At 45.9% G+C, this 12,366-nt stretch overlaps 1 protein-coding gene across 1 annotated transcript in view; it reads right to left on the bottom strand.

The window, feature by feature from the left end:
• Ngef (neuronal guanine nucleotide exchange factor) overlaps positions 1-11,374 on the bottom strand; it is a 67,508-nt gene extending 56,134 nt beyond the window's left edge. The window contains exons 1-2 of the mRNA XM_042679063.1: positions 11,103-11,374; positions 5,572-5,680 (exon numbers count right to left, since the gene is read on the bottom strand). Coding sequence (XP_042534997.1) covers positions 5,572-5,680; positions 11,103-11,361 — 368 coding nt within the window. The 5' untranslated portion in view covers positions 11,362-11,374. The remainder of the gene's footprint in view (positions 1-5,571; positions 5,681-11,102) is intronic.
• Positions 11,375-12,366: the final 992 nt, after the last annotated feature.

Below are 12,366 nucleotides of genomic sequence, written 5' to 3'. Positions count from 1 at the left end.
AACACGAAAGGCTTAAAATAGTCAAGACTATCTTCAAAAAGAACAAAGTAGGAAGGCTTATGCTACCAGATTTTAAGATTCACATCAAGCTACAGAATTTAAGACTCTGGCAGAAGGTAAACAAGATTAATGAAACAGAATATAAGTCTAAAAATAGACCTATGCATCTACAGCCAATGATTTTTTTAAAAAAAATAATTTCATTGAGAACAGAAAACCTTGTTTTGGCAGTACCAGTTTCGAACTCAGGGCCTTGTGTTTGTCTGGCTGGCATTTTAGCCTTGGAGCCATGCCCCAACTTTTTTGCTTTGGTTATTTTTCTGATAAAGTCTTGCTTTTTGCCTGAAGCTTCCAGGATTGTGATTCTCCTTTTTACACTTCCTACATATGTAGGATGGCAAGCTTATGCCAATACATTTAGCTATTGGTTAACATAGGTCTCGCAAGCTTTTTGCGAGATCTCAAACTTCTATGCTTCCACTCTTAGCCTGCTGAGTAGCTGGGATTACAGGTGTGAGCCATCACATTCTGTTTAAAATATTTTAATTAGTGGTACAAGAGCAACTAGACATCCATATGATTCTAGAAACATAAATGTCAAGGTAAACATGTATCTAAAATTCTATCTAAAAAACTAGGAGAATCTGGGCACTGGTGGCTCATGCCTGTAATCCTAGCTACTCAGGAGGCTGAGATCTGAGAATCACAGCTGGAAGCCAGCCTGGGCAGAAAGGTCTGTGAGACTCTTATCTCTAATAAACTATTCAGAAAAAACTGGATGTAGCACCGTGGCTCAAGTGGTAGAATGCTAGTCTTGGGCACAAAGAAGCTCAGGGACAGCACCTAGGCCCTGAGTTCATTGCCCCAGGACTGGCAAAAAAAAAAAAATAGCTAGGACAGTATCTTCAAGGTATCAAATATTTCAAATGACAAATACTAAAAATTGGCAAAAAATAGTGTGCATCAAGATTAAAAATTTCTGTTCACTAAAAGATAGGAAGATTAAAAGATAAGGTACATACAGACTGGTAGAAATATTCAAATTACACATATCTGACTAAGAACTTTTATTTGATATCTAAAGAACTACAAATTTAAAAATAGTGAGTCATAGTGATGCAAACTTATAATCCCAGCATTCAGAAAGCTGTGGGGGGAGGATTTCAATTTGAGTCCAGACTGAGACACACAGCAAGACTGTTGCAAAAGATAGTTAAAGCTATAATCCTAGCTACTCAGGAGGCTGAGGTCTGAGGGTTGAAGTTTAAAGCCAGCAAGATCAGGAAAGTTTGTGAGACCCTTATCTCCAATTAACCAGCAACAAGTCAGATGTAGAGATGGGCTCAAATGGTAGAGCACTAGCCTTGAACAAAAAAGCTAAGGAACAGCATCAGACCCCAAGTTCAAACCCCTCCCCCTCACAGCCTTGAACAAAAAAGCTAAGGAACAGCATCAGACCCCAAGTTCAAACCCCTCCCCCTCACACAGAGGATATAAACAAATAAAAATAAATGGCAAATGATTTGAACAGACACCGCATCAGTGAAGACACTCTGAGTCAGGTGTTGGTGGCGCACACCTGTACTCCCACCTGCTCTGGAAACAGATATATAAGGACTGCAGTTGGAGGCCAGTATGGGTAGAAAAGTCCATGAGTCTCATCTTAATTAAGCTGTAAAAACTAGAAATGGGGCTGTGGCTCAAGTGTTAAGAGTGCCAGCCTTGAGCAAAAAAAGCTAAGCAAGTATAAGGTCCTGAGTTCAAGTCCCCATACCAGCAGATCTGCGTGAGCACACCCACACATGTGCACGTGCGTGCACACACATACATGCATGAGAAGACACACTGAAGAACAATAAACATACGAACAGAAGCTCAACTTTGGTATTCTTCAGGGAGCTACAAATAACTACACTAAGAAACCCTATATTAAAATGAATAGAGCTACAAAGCCTGACGAGTCCCAGAGTTGGCCAGAATATGGAACACGTGGATATTTGCTAGTGGGAGCGTAAATAATACAACAACTTTGGGAAATAATCTCACAGTTTCCAATAAAGTAAACGTACAGCTATCCTAAGATGCAGTAATTCTACTCTTGGGGATGCACCTGAAGTAGACTAGTTTCAAGCCAAGCACAGAGGCACTGGCTATAATCCCAGATCCTGAGGAGGCAAAAGCAAGAGAAGCATGAGTTTGAGGCAGGCCAGGGCAAAGTTATCAAGCCTTATCTCAAAAATCAAATCAAATCAAAAGAGTTGCGGGTGTAGCACAAGAAGAAGAGTGCTTGCTTTAGTGCAAGGCACTGAGTTTAATCCTTAGTACCACAGAAAGACGAGGAGAGGAGAGAAGAAAGGAAGGGAACAGAAGGGAAGGGAGGAAAGGGTGGAAAGGAGGTGGGAGGGAAAGAAGGGAAGGAGAGGGAGAGGAGAGGCAGGGGGCGTGGCCAAGTGGGAGACCACCTGACTAGCAAGCATGAGGGCCGGAGTTCAATCTCCAGGATGACCACAAAAGAAAAAGAAATAAACTGAATAAATAAATCCACTACCAAGAGAGGGATGGATAAGCACATAGTGCACAGTCTGGATCTTTTATTGGTCTTCTTACAACAATCTCCAATAATATTCTCTTAATACTGCCTTTATGAAAACTCTTAACTATGCTGACATTGCAACAACCCAGGGAGATGAAGTATTTGGGGATCTGCTTGAGCTAAATGTTTTAGTTCTTCCTCGTTGTTACTAGTTTGGGGGTCGAGTAGGGGTTTTTGGTGGTGGGATTGTGTGTTAACTTTGCTGTTTTTACAGGCATAGGGCAAGCAAGGAGGCTGCTGCAGTTTGAATGAGTGTCCCTCAAAGACCCCTGTGGAAGGCTGGTCCCAGCCTATGGCATATTGGGAGGTGGTGAGTTCTTTAAGGGGAAGGTAGTTAGAAGTCTCCTGGCGTGCATGGAAAAAGGGACCCGAGCCCTTCCTCTTCCTCTTCCCCCGTGTGCTCCCACTGTGTTGTATGCCTCCAAAGCAATGGAGCCACCAGATCAGAAACAAGGAGCTTCAATAAACCTTTCTTCTTTGTAAGTTCATTCTTTCAGGTATTTGGTTACAGTAATGGAAAGCTGACTAGTACAGAGCTAGTGATTTTCCTGGCTTAGAGCCCAGGGTCTTCAACAGGAATGGATAAAGGCTCTGGGAAAGCGCTAGCAACTGGAAAGTAAAGAGTGGAGCCCCCAGAATTCTGGGTCTCTGCTCAAAGTCAGAGGCAATGGCCTAGTGGCAGACAACTCATCACCCTCCAGGATGAGAAGCTCCTGTTTGGAACCTTACCTCCAACAGCAACAACTCAAAGCTTTCAGAACCCCACAGCACACCTGGAAGTTTCAGTCTAGAACACATGCCCACATTAGGCTGTGGAAATCCAGTTCCAGAAACACAAGAGACAGATGGCAGGCAAGATGACTGAGCATATACGTATATGAGTGTATGTGTGTGCACATGGCTTGCATCGGCGCATGCACATGTACATGTGTGTGCGTGCCTGTGACTATGTGTGTGAGTGCATGCATAACATGAGAATGCGCACATGCATGAGTCCAAAGCAGCAGAGCAGCATCAGTGAGCAGAGGCTGCAGGACAGGCTGGCTGGCTCATGCTTCTCTAACACAGACGTGGGAACTCTATTTCTCCCAGAGATGAAGATTTCTCTATCAGCCGGGGACTTACAGAAATTGCAATGCATCTGGGAATTTTGCCTTAAGAACTGGTGAGCACTGGGTGTTGGGATGGTACCACAGTGATATTTATTGCCCAGAGACTTACAAAAAATGGCAGCATTTTGAAGCTCCCTTGGGTCAGAGGTTGCTGAGGACTCTTCTGTGCCCTTCTCCTCTTTTTCTTTGCTGAACCAGTTTACTGAAGACAGAAACAGACCTGGCTGGTAACGAGACACATTTCCCAGCTCTCTTTGCCAGAGGAAGTGTCATGTGACATGGTCTTAGCCAACAAAATGTAAGCAGCAATGGCTGAACGGACTTTAAGGAAGCTCCTTCAAAGAAAGGCAGAGTTGGCTGGCCTGTGTCGCTCACCCCTTACGTTTCTCTTCCCTGAACCCTAGCTGTGATCGTTCAAGCTCCGGCAGTCATATTTACAGCCCAAGGTCCTGGAGGATGAAGCCGCGGCAGCATAACCCTCCAGACATCTTTTCTAGAACAGACTTCTATCATATCAAGCTGTGGTATTTGAGGGCAGAGGGGAGTGCCTGTGGTTTTTGGGGGGTTTTGAGTCTTAACTGATTCAATACCCAAGCTCCAACCACAGGAGCATGATAAATAAAACACAATCCCAGTTGTTCGACAATTGTGCAGTTACAGATGCGCCACGGGTGAGGGGTGATTATGATAAATGACTAAGTAGGTTGAAGGCAGAGTGCACAGTACGGTCTGTCTCGTGAAAGAAGCGTGTGTGAGACGTGGAAAAGATATGAAGCACATTTATGGCACATTTCCCACCCTCCTACCCCTTCACCCCTCCCCCCCCCACCCCCCCGTCCCTGAACTCACTGCCTGGGTGCTGTCCCTGAGCTCCTTTTGCTCAAGGCTAACTAATGCTCTACCACTTGAGCCACAGTGCGACTTCCAGCTTTTTCTATAATTAATTGGAGATAAAAGTCTCATGGACTTTCCTGCCCAGCTGGCTTCAAACCATGATCCTCGGATCTCAGCCTCCTGACTAGCTAGGATGACAGTCTTGAGCCACTGGAGCCTGGTTTACAACACCTGTATGTGTGTGTGTTTTGAAACAGGATCTCTTTGTGTAAGCTAGGGTAACCTGAGGCCTACTACATATCCCAGTCTGGCCTCAAACTCCAGATCCTCCTGCTTTAGTGTCCTGAGTGCTGGGATTACAGGTGAGAACGCATACACCAGCTTCATTTACAACACCCTAGAACCTCCCGTCCCGGCTGGTGCTATAGAGGTTTTTCTTTTTCTCTCCCTGCATTCCTCCCCCCTCTCTCCTTCCCTCCATCTCTCTCTCTTTCTCCTTCCTTCCTTCCTTCCTTCCTTCCTTCCTTCCTTCCTTCCTTCCTTCCTTCCTTCCTTCCTTCCTTCCTTCCTTCCTTCCTTCCTTCCTTCCTGTTCTTTTTTGTGCCAGTCCTAGAGCTTGACCTGGGTGCTATGCTGCTTTGGCTTAAGGCTATCACTCTGCCACTCCCATGGTGCCACTTTGACTTTTTTTTTTTGAATAGTTTATTGGAGATGAGACTCTCACAGACTTTCCTCCCCAGGCTGGCTTTGAACTGCGATCCTCAGACCTCAGCCTCCTAAGTAGCTGGGACTACAGGCATGAGCCACCAGTCCCCGGCTCTTTTTCTATTGAAGATGTATAACAGCTCAGATTTTCTGGCTTTGTGACAGCAGAACAATAGGAGCTTTTTTTTTTTTAAGAAAAGGGAATTATGGAATTTTTAAAAACAAAAAGTACGTTATGTCTTTCTGTCTTTTTCTTTTGTGGGCGCAGCCCCGCGTGGCCCTCAGGACTGGTGGCACCGACAGCCACCGCCCTTTGCTATGTCCTACCTCAGTCCCTGGGCCCCGGGGCCGGTGGTCTGCATCAGCCTTCTCCGGTGAGGCCTGCTCCGGGGCAGACTCGAGGGCTCACCCACAGATGTCCTATTTTCCGGTGCATCTGTGACATTGAAGCAAAGGAAAGAGTTAGAAAAGGCACCTCTTCCCATTTTCAGGCAATTCTCCCTACAACAGACAGCAGCAATGGTGACTCTGGAAGCGGAAGCAAGCGACTGGAGGAGCTGTCCCTCCTGTCACTGACCCGGGGGCCACACTCGGCTCTCTTGGTGGCCTGGATCTGTCATCTCTATGGAGATCATAACTATGATATCAGAAACGTTGTGTATGTGAACACCTACATGGTGGGTATAATAAAAAGGAGTATTGGAAACAAAGACTGAAAACTTAGATCTAGACACAGTTAGTTGGGTAAAGTGGCCCATGTCTGTAAAACCAGCTATGTGGGAGGTGAAGACTGAGAGGATGGTGGTTTGAAGCCAGCCCAACGTGGAAAGTTCGTGAGCTCTCATCTTAACCAGTCAAAAGATGAGCATGGTGGGCCCATCTGTCAGCTCAGTACACCGGAGAAACGTAAATAGAAGGCTTATGATATGAGTAGGCATGGGCAAAAAAGTGAGATGTTATTTGAAAAATAACTAAAGCATAAAAGACTGGAGGTATCGGCTGGGACTGTGGCTTAGTGGTAGAGTGCTTGGCTAGCATCAAGTCCTGGATTCGAACCCTCAGTACCACATAAACAGAAAAAGCCAGAAATGGCACTGTGGCTCAAGTGGTAGAGTGCTAGCCTTGAGCTAAAGAAGCTCAAGCCCCAGGACTGGCTAAAAAAGACAGGAGGTATGATTCAAATGGTAGAGCACCCGCCTAACAAGTGCAAAGCCCTGAGTTCAAACCCAGGTACTGTCCATTAAAAAAGAAACACACACATATAGACTTGGTTCTGTCTTAGAGGACAATAAAGCCATAATCATTGATATTAGCATCAGTGATCATTGATGATAACACAATCCTTTTGAGGACTACAAAATCTTTGGCAGGTGGTTGATCTCTTCAGATGTGATCTTACAAAGCGTGGCATCCTACTGGCTGGTGAGTGGTCACTCGGGCCTGGTTTCTTTCCTGGAGTCTGCCATCCAGCAGAGGGGCCAGGCCATGCTCTACGGGGTTTACGGATGACCAGTGGAGGGGCCCACGGGGCACGTGTCAAGGCAGGCAGGGGCCTCCCTCTGTGGTAGGGTGTAGACCGGGGAGGCCTGCTGACAGGCAGCCAGGGCTGGCTGCTCACCTCAGCCCTTTCCCGCCCTTCTCCGCAGTGAGGCAGAGCAGAGATCAGGGAACCTGGCTTGTCTCGAGGCAGGCATTTTAAGCACAGAGCTTGGAGTCTGTTGGGCTGGGTGTGGTGGCCTCTTCAGGGGTGGCAGGAAGTGAGAAGACTCCTGTTCTGTGTTCTACGTTGCTTTAGTGTTCGGGGCTTGGTTTTGGGAAACCACAGACCTGAGGCTCTTTTCCCATTGGCCCTGTCTTTCTTCATCTTCATCTCGGCTTTTTTGGTTTGAAGCTGGAATGCTCCTCTAAGGCTCCTATGTTGAGGCTTGGCCACCAGCTAGGGGCGTTTGAAGAGGCCCCGCCTAGTTGGAGGAAGTAGGTCTCTAGGGGCGGGTCCTGGAAGGGCGGAAGGACCTTGTCCAGTCTCTTTCTCACTTCTGGTGGCTGCTTCCTGGTCACCATGAGATGCACAGCCTCTTCTGCCACACACTGCCACCGCCACCTTCTGCCTCAGTGATGAAGTCTGTCAACCTCAGCATAAAACCTCTGAAGCCATGAGCCAAAGTAGACCTTCCTTCAAGTTGATTTCTCTCTGGGACCTTGCCACCATGATGGAGAGTTGACTAACACATCCACCTTTTCTCCTACTACAAAAGATCCCAGCCCCCAGTCTTGGCAGCCATGTATCTTCTGTGTGTGTGAGTATTGAGGCTTGAACTCAGAGACTTGCATTCTTGTTTAGCTTTCTTGCTCAAGGTTGGTTCTCTACCACTTGAGCCATACCTCCACTTCCAGTTCTTTTTTTTTCGATGAAAAACAAAATTTTAATTTATTTTTAATTATATTACAGTATCCAGCAAAAGTAATAAAAATACCCATTGCTATATAATTGCGTAGAGCAACAGGGCATACCAGGAACAGAAATTTTTTTTTAAAAATCAGAGCTTTACATCTTTTACTTATATTTTTAATCAACAAACACTTTCTGCTTTTGAAAACATAGCAAATTTCTATAAACAGAATACTTATGAAAATGGTTATACACAATTATAGTTTTTAAAAGACAGTTTTGATTGTGAGTGGACAGAATACACAAAACAATGATTCAGATAAGTAAAAATACCTAGAGTTGTAATATTTAGGAAAAAAAATCTTTCTTAGGTGTTTCAGAGTGGGTGGGAAATGTGTGTGTGTGTGTAAAAATCACATGAAGAAATTTTAAAATTTTAAATAAATTGGAGATAAAAGTCTCATGAACTTTTCTGCCTGGACTAGCTTTGACCCTTGATCCTCAGATCTCAGCCTTCTCGTAACTAGAATTATAGATATGAGCTGCCAGTGCCCAACCACCTCGTGTTTTTTCTGTAAGTTCTGTTCCTGGTCTGACCAACAGCCACATGTGGTTCTTACACACTGGAGACACGGCCAGTGTGACTAAGAAAGTGCATTCTCCACTTTATTCAACTTAATTTAAACTTCGGTGTAAACATTGATTCTTGATTCAGTGACTAGAAAACTTCTAAAAATATGGCAACAAACTGTGCATGTAAATCTTTCCTGACTGTACATTTTATGAAATCTAAATCCAGATTGAGTCTTTCCAGCAAAAATAGGGCATGAGAATTGAGAAAATACTCCATAAATTCTAAGAGAGTGCAAAGAAGACATAAAGTAGCTCACTGAAAATTGTTTTTGGTGGTACTGGGGTTTGAACTCAGAGATTTATGCTGCTAGGCTGGTGCTTTACCACTTACTATCTCTGATATTAATTATTAACTACAGGATACAATGATTACAATGATAATACTTTGGAGACATTATTTTGGAGACATTATTGAGTTAAGTAAAATATATTAAAGTCAACTCCATTTCTTTGCAGTGTGTGTGTGTGTGTGTGTGTGTGTGTGTGTGTGTGTGTGTGATGGTCCTGGGATTTGAACTCAGGGCCTGGGTGCTATCCCTGAGCTTTTTGGCTCACAGATAGTTCTCTATCCCTGGTGCCATAGCTCCACTTCTAGATTTTTGCTGGTTATTTGGAGATGAGTCTTACAGACTTTCCTGCTTGAGTTGGCTTCAAACCATGATCCTCAGATTTCAGCCGCCTGAGTAGCTAGGATTACAGGCATGAGCCACCAGCACCCAGCTTCTTATATATATATTTTTTGGGGGTCCGGTTGTGGGGCCTGAACTCTGGGCCTGGGTGCTGTCCCTCAGCTCTTCAGCTCAAGGCTAGCGCTCTACCACTTGAGCCACAGTGCCACTACCGGCTTTTTTCTTCTTGCTTATGTGGTGCTGAGGAATCGAACCCAGGGCCTCAGGCATGCAAGGCAAGCACTCTACCACTGAGCCACCTTCCCAGCCCGCTTCTTATATTTTTTAATGTGGCCACTGCAAGGGTTGAAAAAACTGAGATGACCAGTGTGCATTACTTTCTGTGAGCCCCAGACAGGTGAGAGAGAGCCACACCTTTCACTAACCGAATGAGGCTGGTAAGTGGTTTCATCACTCTGGTCTGCTTGATTTTTATGATGTATGTATATGTGTGGGTGTGTGCACACATGCACATGCCAGTATTGCGGCATAAACTCACGGTCTTATATGCTCTCATTTGGCTTTATTAGCTCAAGGCTAGAGTGCTACCGTTTGAGTCACACAGCCAGTTTTGTTTTGTTTTCTGGCTCATCAGAGATAAGAGTGTCTTGGATTGAAGATAAGAATCTTTTCAGCTTCCTGAACAGCTAGGATTCCAGGCATGAGCCACCAGTGTCCAGTATTTGATTGCTTTGTAAAATGAGTATGTTAAGCATGCTCTTTTGTGTGTGTATGTGTGAGAGAGAGCCAGGATCTTGCTATGTAGTCTGGGACTTGCGATCCTCCTGCCTCCTCTTCTGAGTGCCGGGACACAGGCCTGCTCTATGCAGTCCGGTCCACAAATAATCTTGCAGGGTCTGCCTAGCGGAGCCACTGGGGACCTGTGAGTGCCCAACCCAGTCAGCTCTCCCCATGAGTTGGCCATGACCTTTCTCATTCTCCAAGACTCATCTGAAATAGCACTGCAGGGCGAATGCGCCAGGGCTAGCCTGCTGGAAGATGAATTGCCTTTGGAGCACAGACAAGCGGTGTCGGCTGGCTAAGGTGCCCTTGGGCTGTCATCTGCCGCCAGCCAGCTGAGCGGGGCTGCCCCTATCTCCCAGCCCCAGGCGCGAGGCCTGAAAAACTGGCCCTGAAAGGGAAACCAGCAACCGATCCCAGACGCAAGAGGAAATAACAGGTATTACCATTCTAAGTTGCTCGATTTAAGGCCCAAAGCTCCTTGATAGGAGGGCTTAGTGAATAGTGTTGAATGCTTAGTGAAGGCTGGACCTAGAGCAGAGTGGCCTAGAACAGGGAGGTGACAGCTCCCTTCCCCAGGGTGGCCATGCTATCTGGTGGCAGCTGCCACGTCCCAGGGCTGGGAAATGCTGCCATGTTCAAGGGAGGTCTGACCTGCTCCGTTGGTAAAGGCTGTGAATTTTCTTCTGCTCAAGATGAGTGACGAAAAGGACCCGGGTCTGACCAGAGAGATGAAGGGTCCTGAGGTTTTCACCTCATTTACGTTCAGGACAGCAGAGATTCTGACTCGATGGTGACAGAGGGAGTGCGGAGCAGGATAGAAGGCTGGATGTCCAATGTGTCCCCACTGAGGAACTTCACGTTCCCAGGCGCCCCCAAGCATGGGTTGGATGGCTGTGAGTCTGGCCCCCCTTCTCTCCCCACACCCCCACCCACACCACAGTTTTGTCAGGTCTTATAAGTAGAAGTTTGTGAGGTGGCCTGGCCCAGGGCAGACACACACAAATTGGAGGAAGGTAAATCATTAGATAATGGGCTCTCACCTTGTTGAATCTATCCCTGATCTTTTAAAAATGTTTGTTTGTTTATTTATTTTTTTACTTTGGTACTGGTCCTGGGGCTTGAACTCAGGACCTGGGCACTGCCCCTGAGCTTTTCTGTTCAAGGTTAGCCCTCTACCACTTGAGCCACAGCTCCACTTCTGACTTTTGTTGGTAGTGAATTGGTCTTTCCTGCCAGGGCTGGCTTCAAGCTGTGATCCTCAGATCTCAGCCTCCTGAGTAGCTAGGATTACAGATGTGAACCACCAGCACCCAGCTCCTGATCATTTTTAAAGCTTTTATTCTCCTTTATTTAATGCGATGTTCTTAGCACTAGTAACTAAGTGGATATGAAGGCCTAGCATGACCGCTGCCCCCAGCACTGACCTGCCAGGCAGCTGGAGCTCCGTCTAGGGGAGCCCCTGGCTCTGCTTCTGTGTCTCATGGCACGATTGAAGATGGAATTTCTCTGAATGGACATGTGGTGGTGTTCTTTGTCTTGGCCTTCCTCTTCGCTCTGGGGACGCTCCTGGTCTTCTGAGAGGAGCTCAGGCCTCACCTGGGTCAATTCATCACTGATTTTCCATGACCCACTTTCTGACTTCCTCCAAGGATTTTCCAACTCTTCAGACCTCTGGGATTCCATGACAATAGACTTGATGGTTGATTTGGAGGGCTTTGGAAGAAAGAGAATGGTTTTCAATGAGAGTCATTGAGTTAAATCCCCCATGCCAAGCGTGAAATTCCCACTTCCATTCAACCTTCATGGAATTTGGGATCTACAGCTCATCCTGCCACCCACAGCTTTGTCAATGAAAATCACAGCTGTAACCACTGTAATTCAGATACATTCATGCTCATTTTATAATTGAGGCTTGTTTATACTATTCATAAGAGGCACTTCGGAGAAAATGCCTAAAGTGGGTTGTGTAACTAACTTCCAAGTAAACATCTCCCTGACTAATGCTGGAGAAAAGTACCAAAAATAGTAAGGGGACCCCAGGAGAGCAACCCAAGGAAGCATTCACACACATACAGAGAAAAAAGGAGCTGCAGGAAGAGGAGAGAGGTCTGTCCGGCTACAACAGGTCATTTAAGGCTGAGTAGCCTTGAACCCCTTGAGGATCAACCTCTTACCATCCACTAGCGGCAAAGAATATTTTGTGGATTAGTGGCCATTCTGATTGAACCGTGTATAACATGGGGGACACTAAGAGGGTCCTACTGCTGCCCTGTGGTCTAGAGTCACAGAATAGTCACCCCTCCGGGGTGGCCACATCACATGTCATCTTAGCTGAGACACTGTCACAGAAAAAAATAAAAAAGGAGAGAGGTTACAATAAAAACTTCCTGGAACTTCTGGGTACTGGTAGCATATGCCTGTAGTCGTAGCTACCCATGACATTGAGATCTGAGGATTGAAGTTTGAAGCCAGCCTGAGCAGACAAATCCATGAGACTTTATTTCCAATCAAGAAGTAAAAAGTCAAGAAAGAAACAGAGAAAGAGGGAAAGAGGGAAGAGGGAAAGAGGGAAAGAAAGAAAAGAAAGAAGGAAGGAAGGAAGGAAGGAAGGAAGGAAGGAAGGAAGGAAGGAAGGAAGGAAGGAAGGAAGGAAGGAACTTAGAACTGCCCAGGCTAACCCAGGTCCCT

This window comes from Dipodomys spectabilis, unplaced genomic scaffold (assembly GCF_019054845.1).
Source record: "Dipodomys spectabilis isolate Male_0828 unplaced genomic scaffold, ASM1905484v1 ptg000051l, whole genome shotgun sequence".
Lineage (NCBI taxonomy): Eukaryota > Metazoa > Chordata > Mammalia > Rodentia > Heteromyidae > Dipodomys > Dipodomys spectabilis.
The sequence above is the reverse complement of the archived record's forward strand: the minus strand, read 5'-3'. Positions and strand labels throughout refer to the sequence as shown.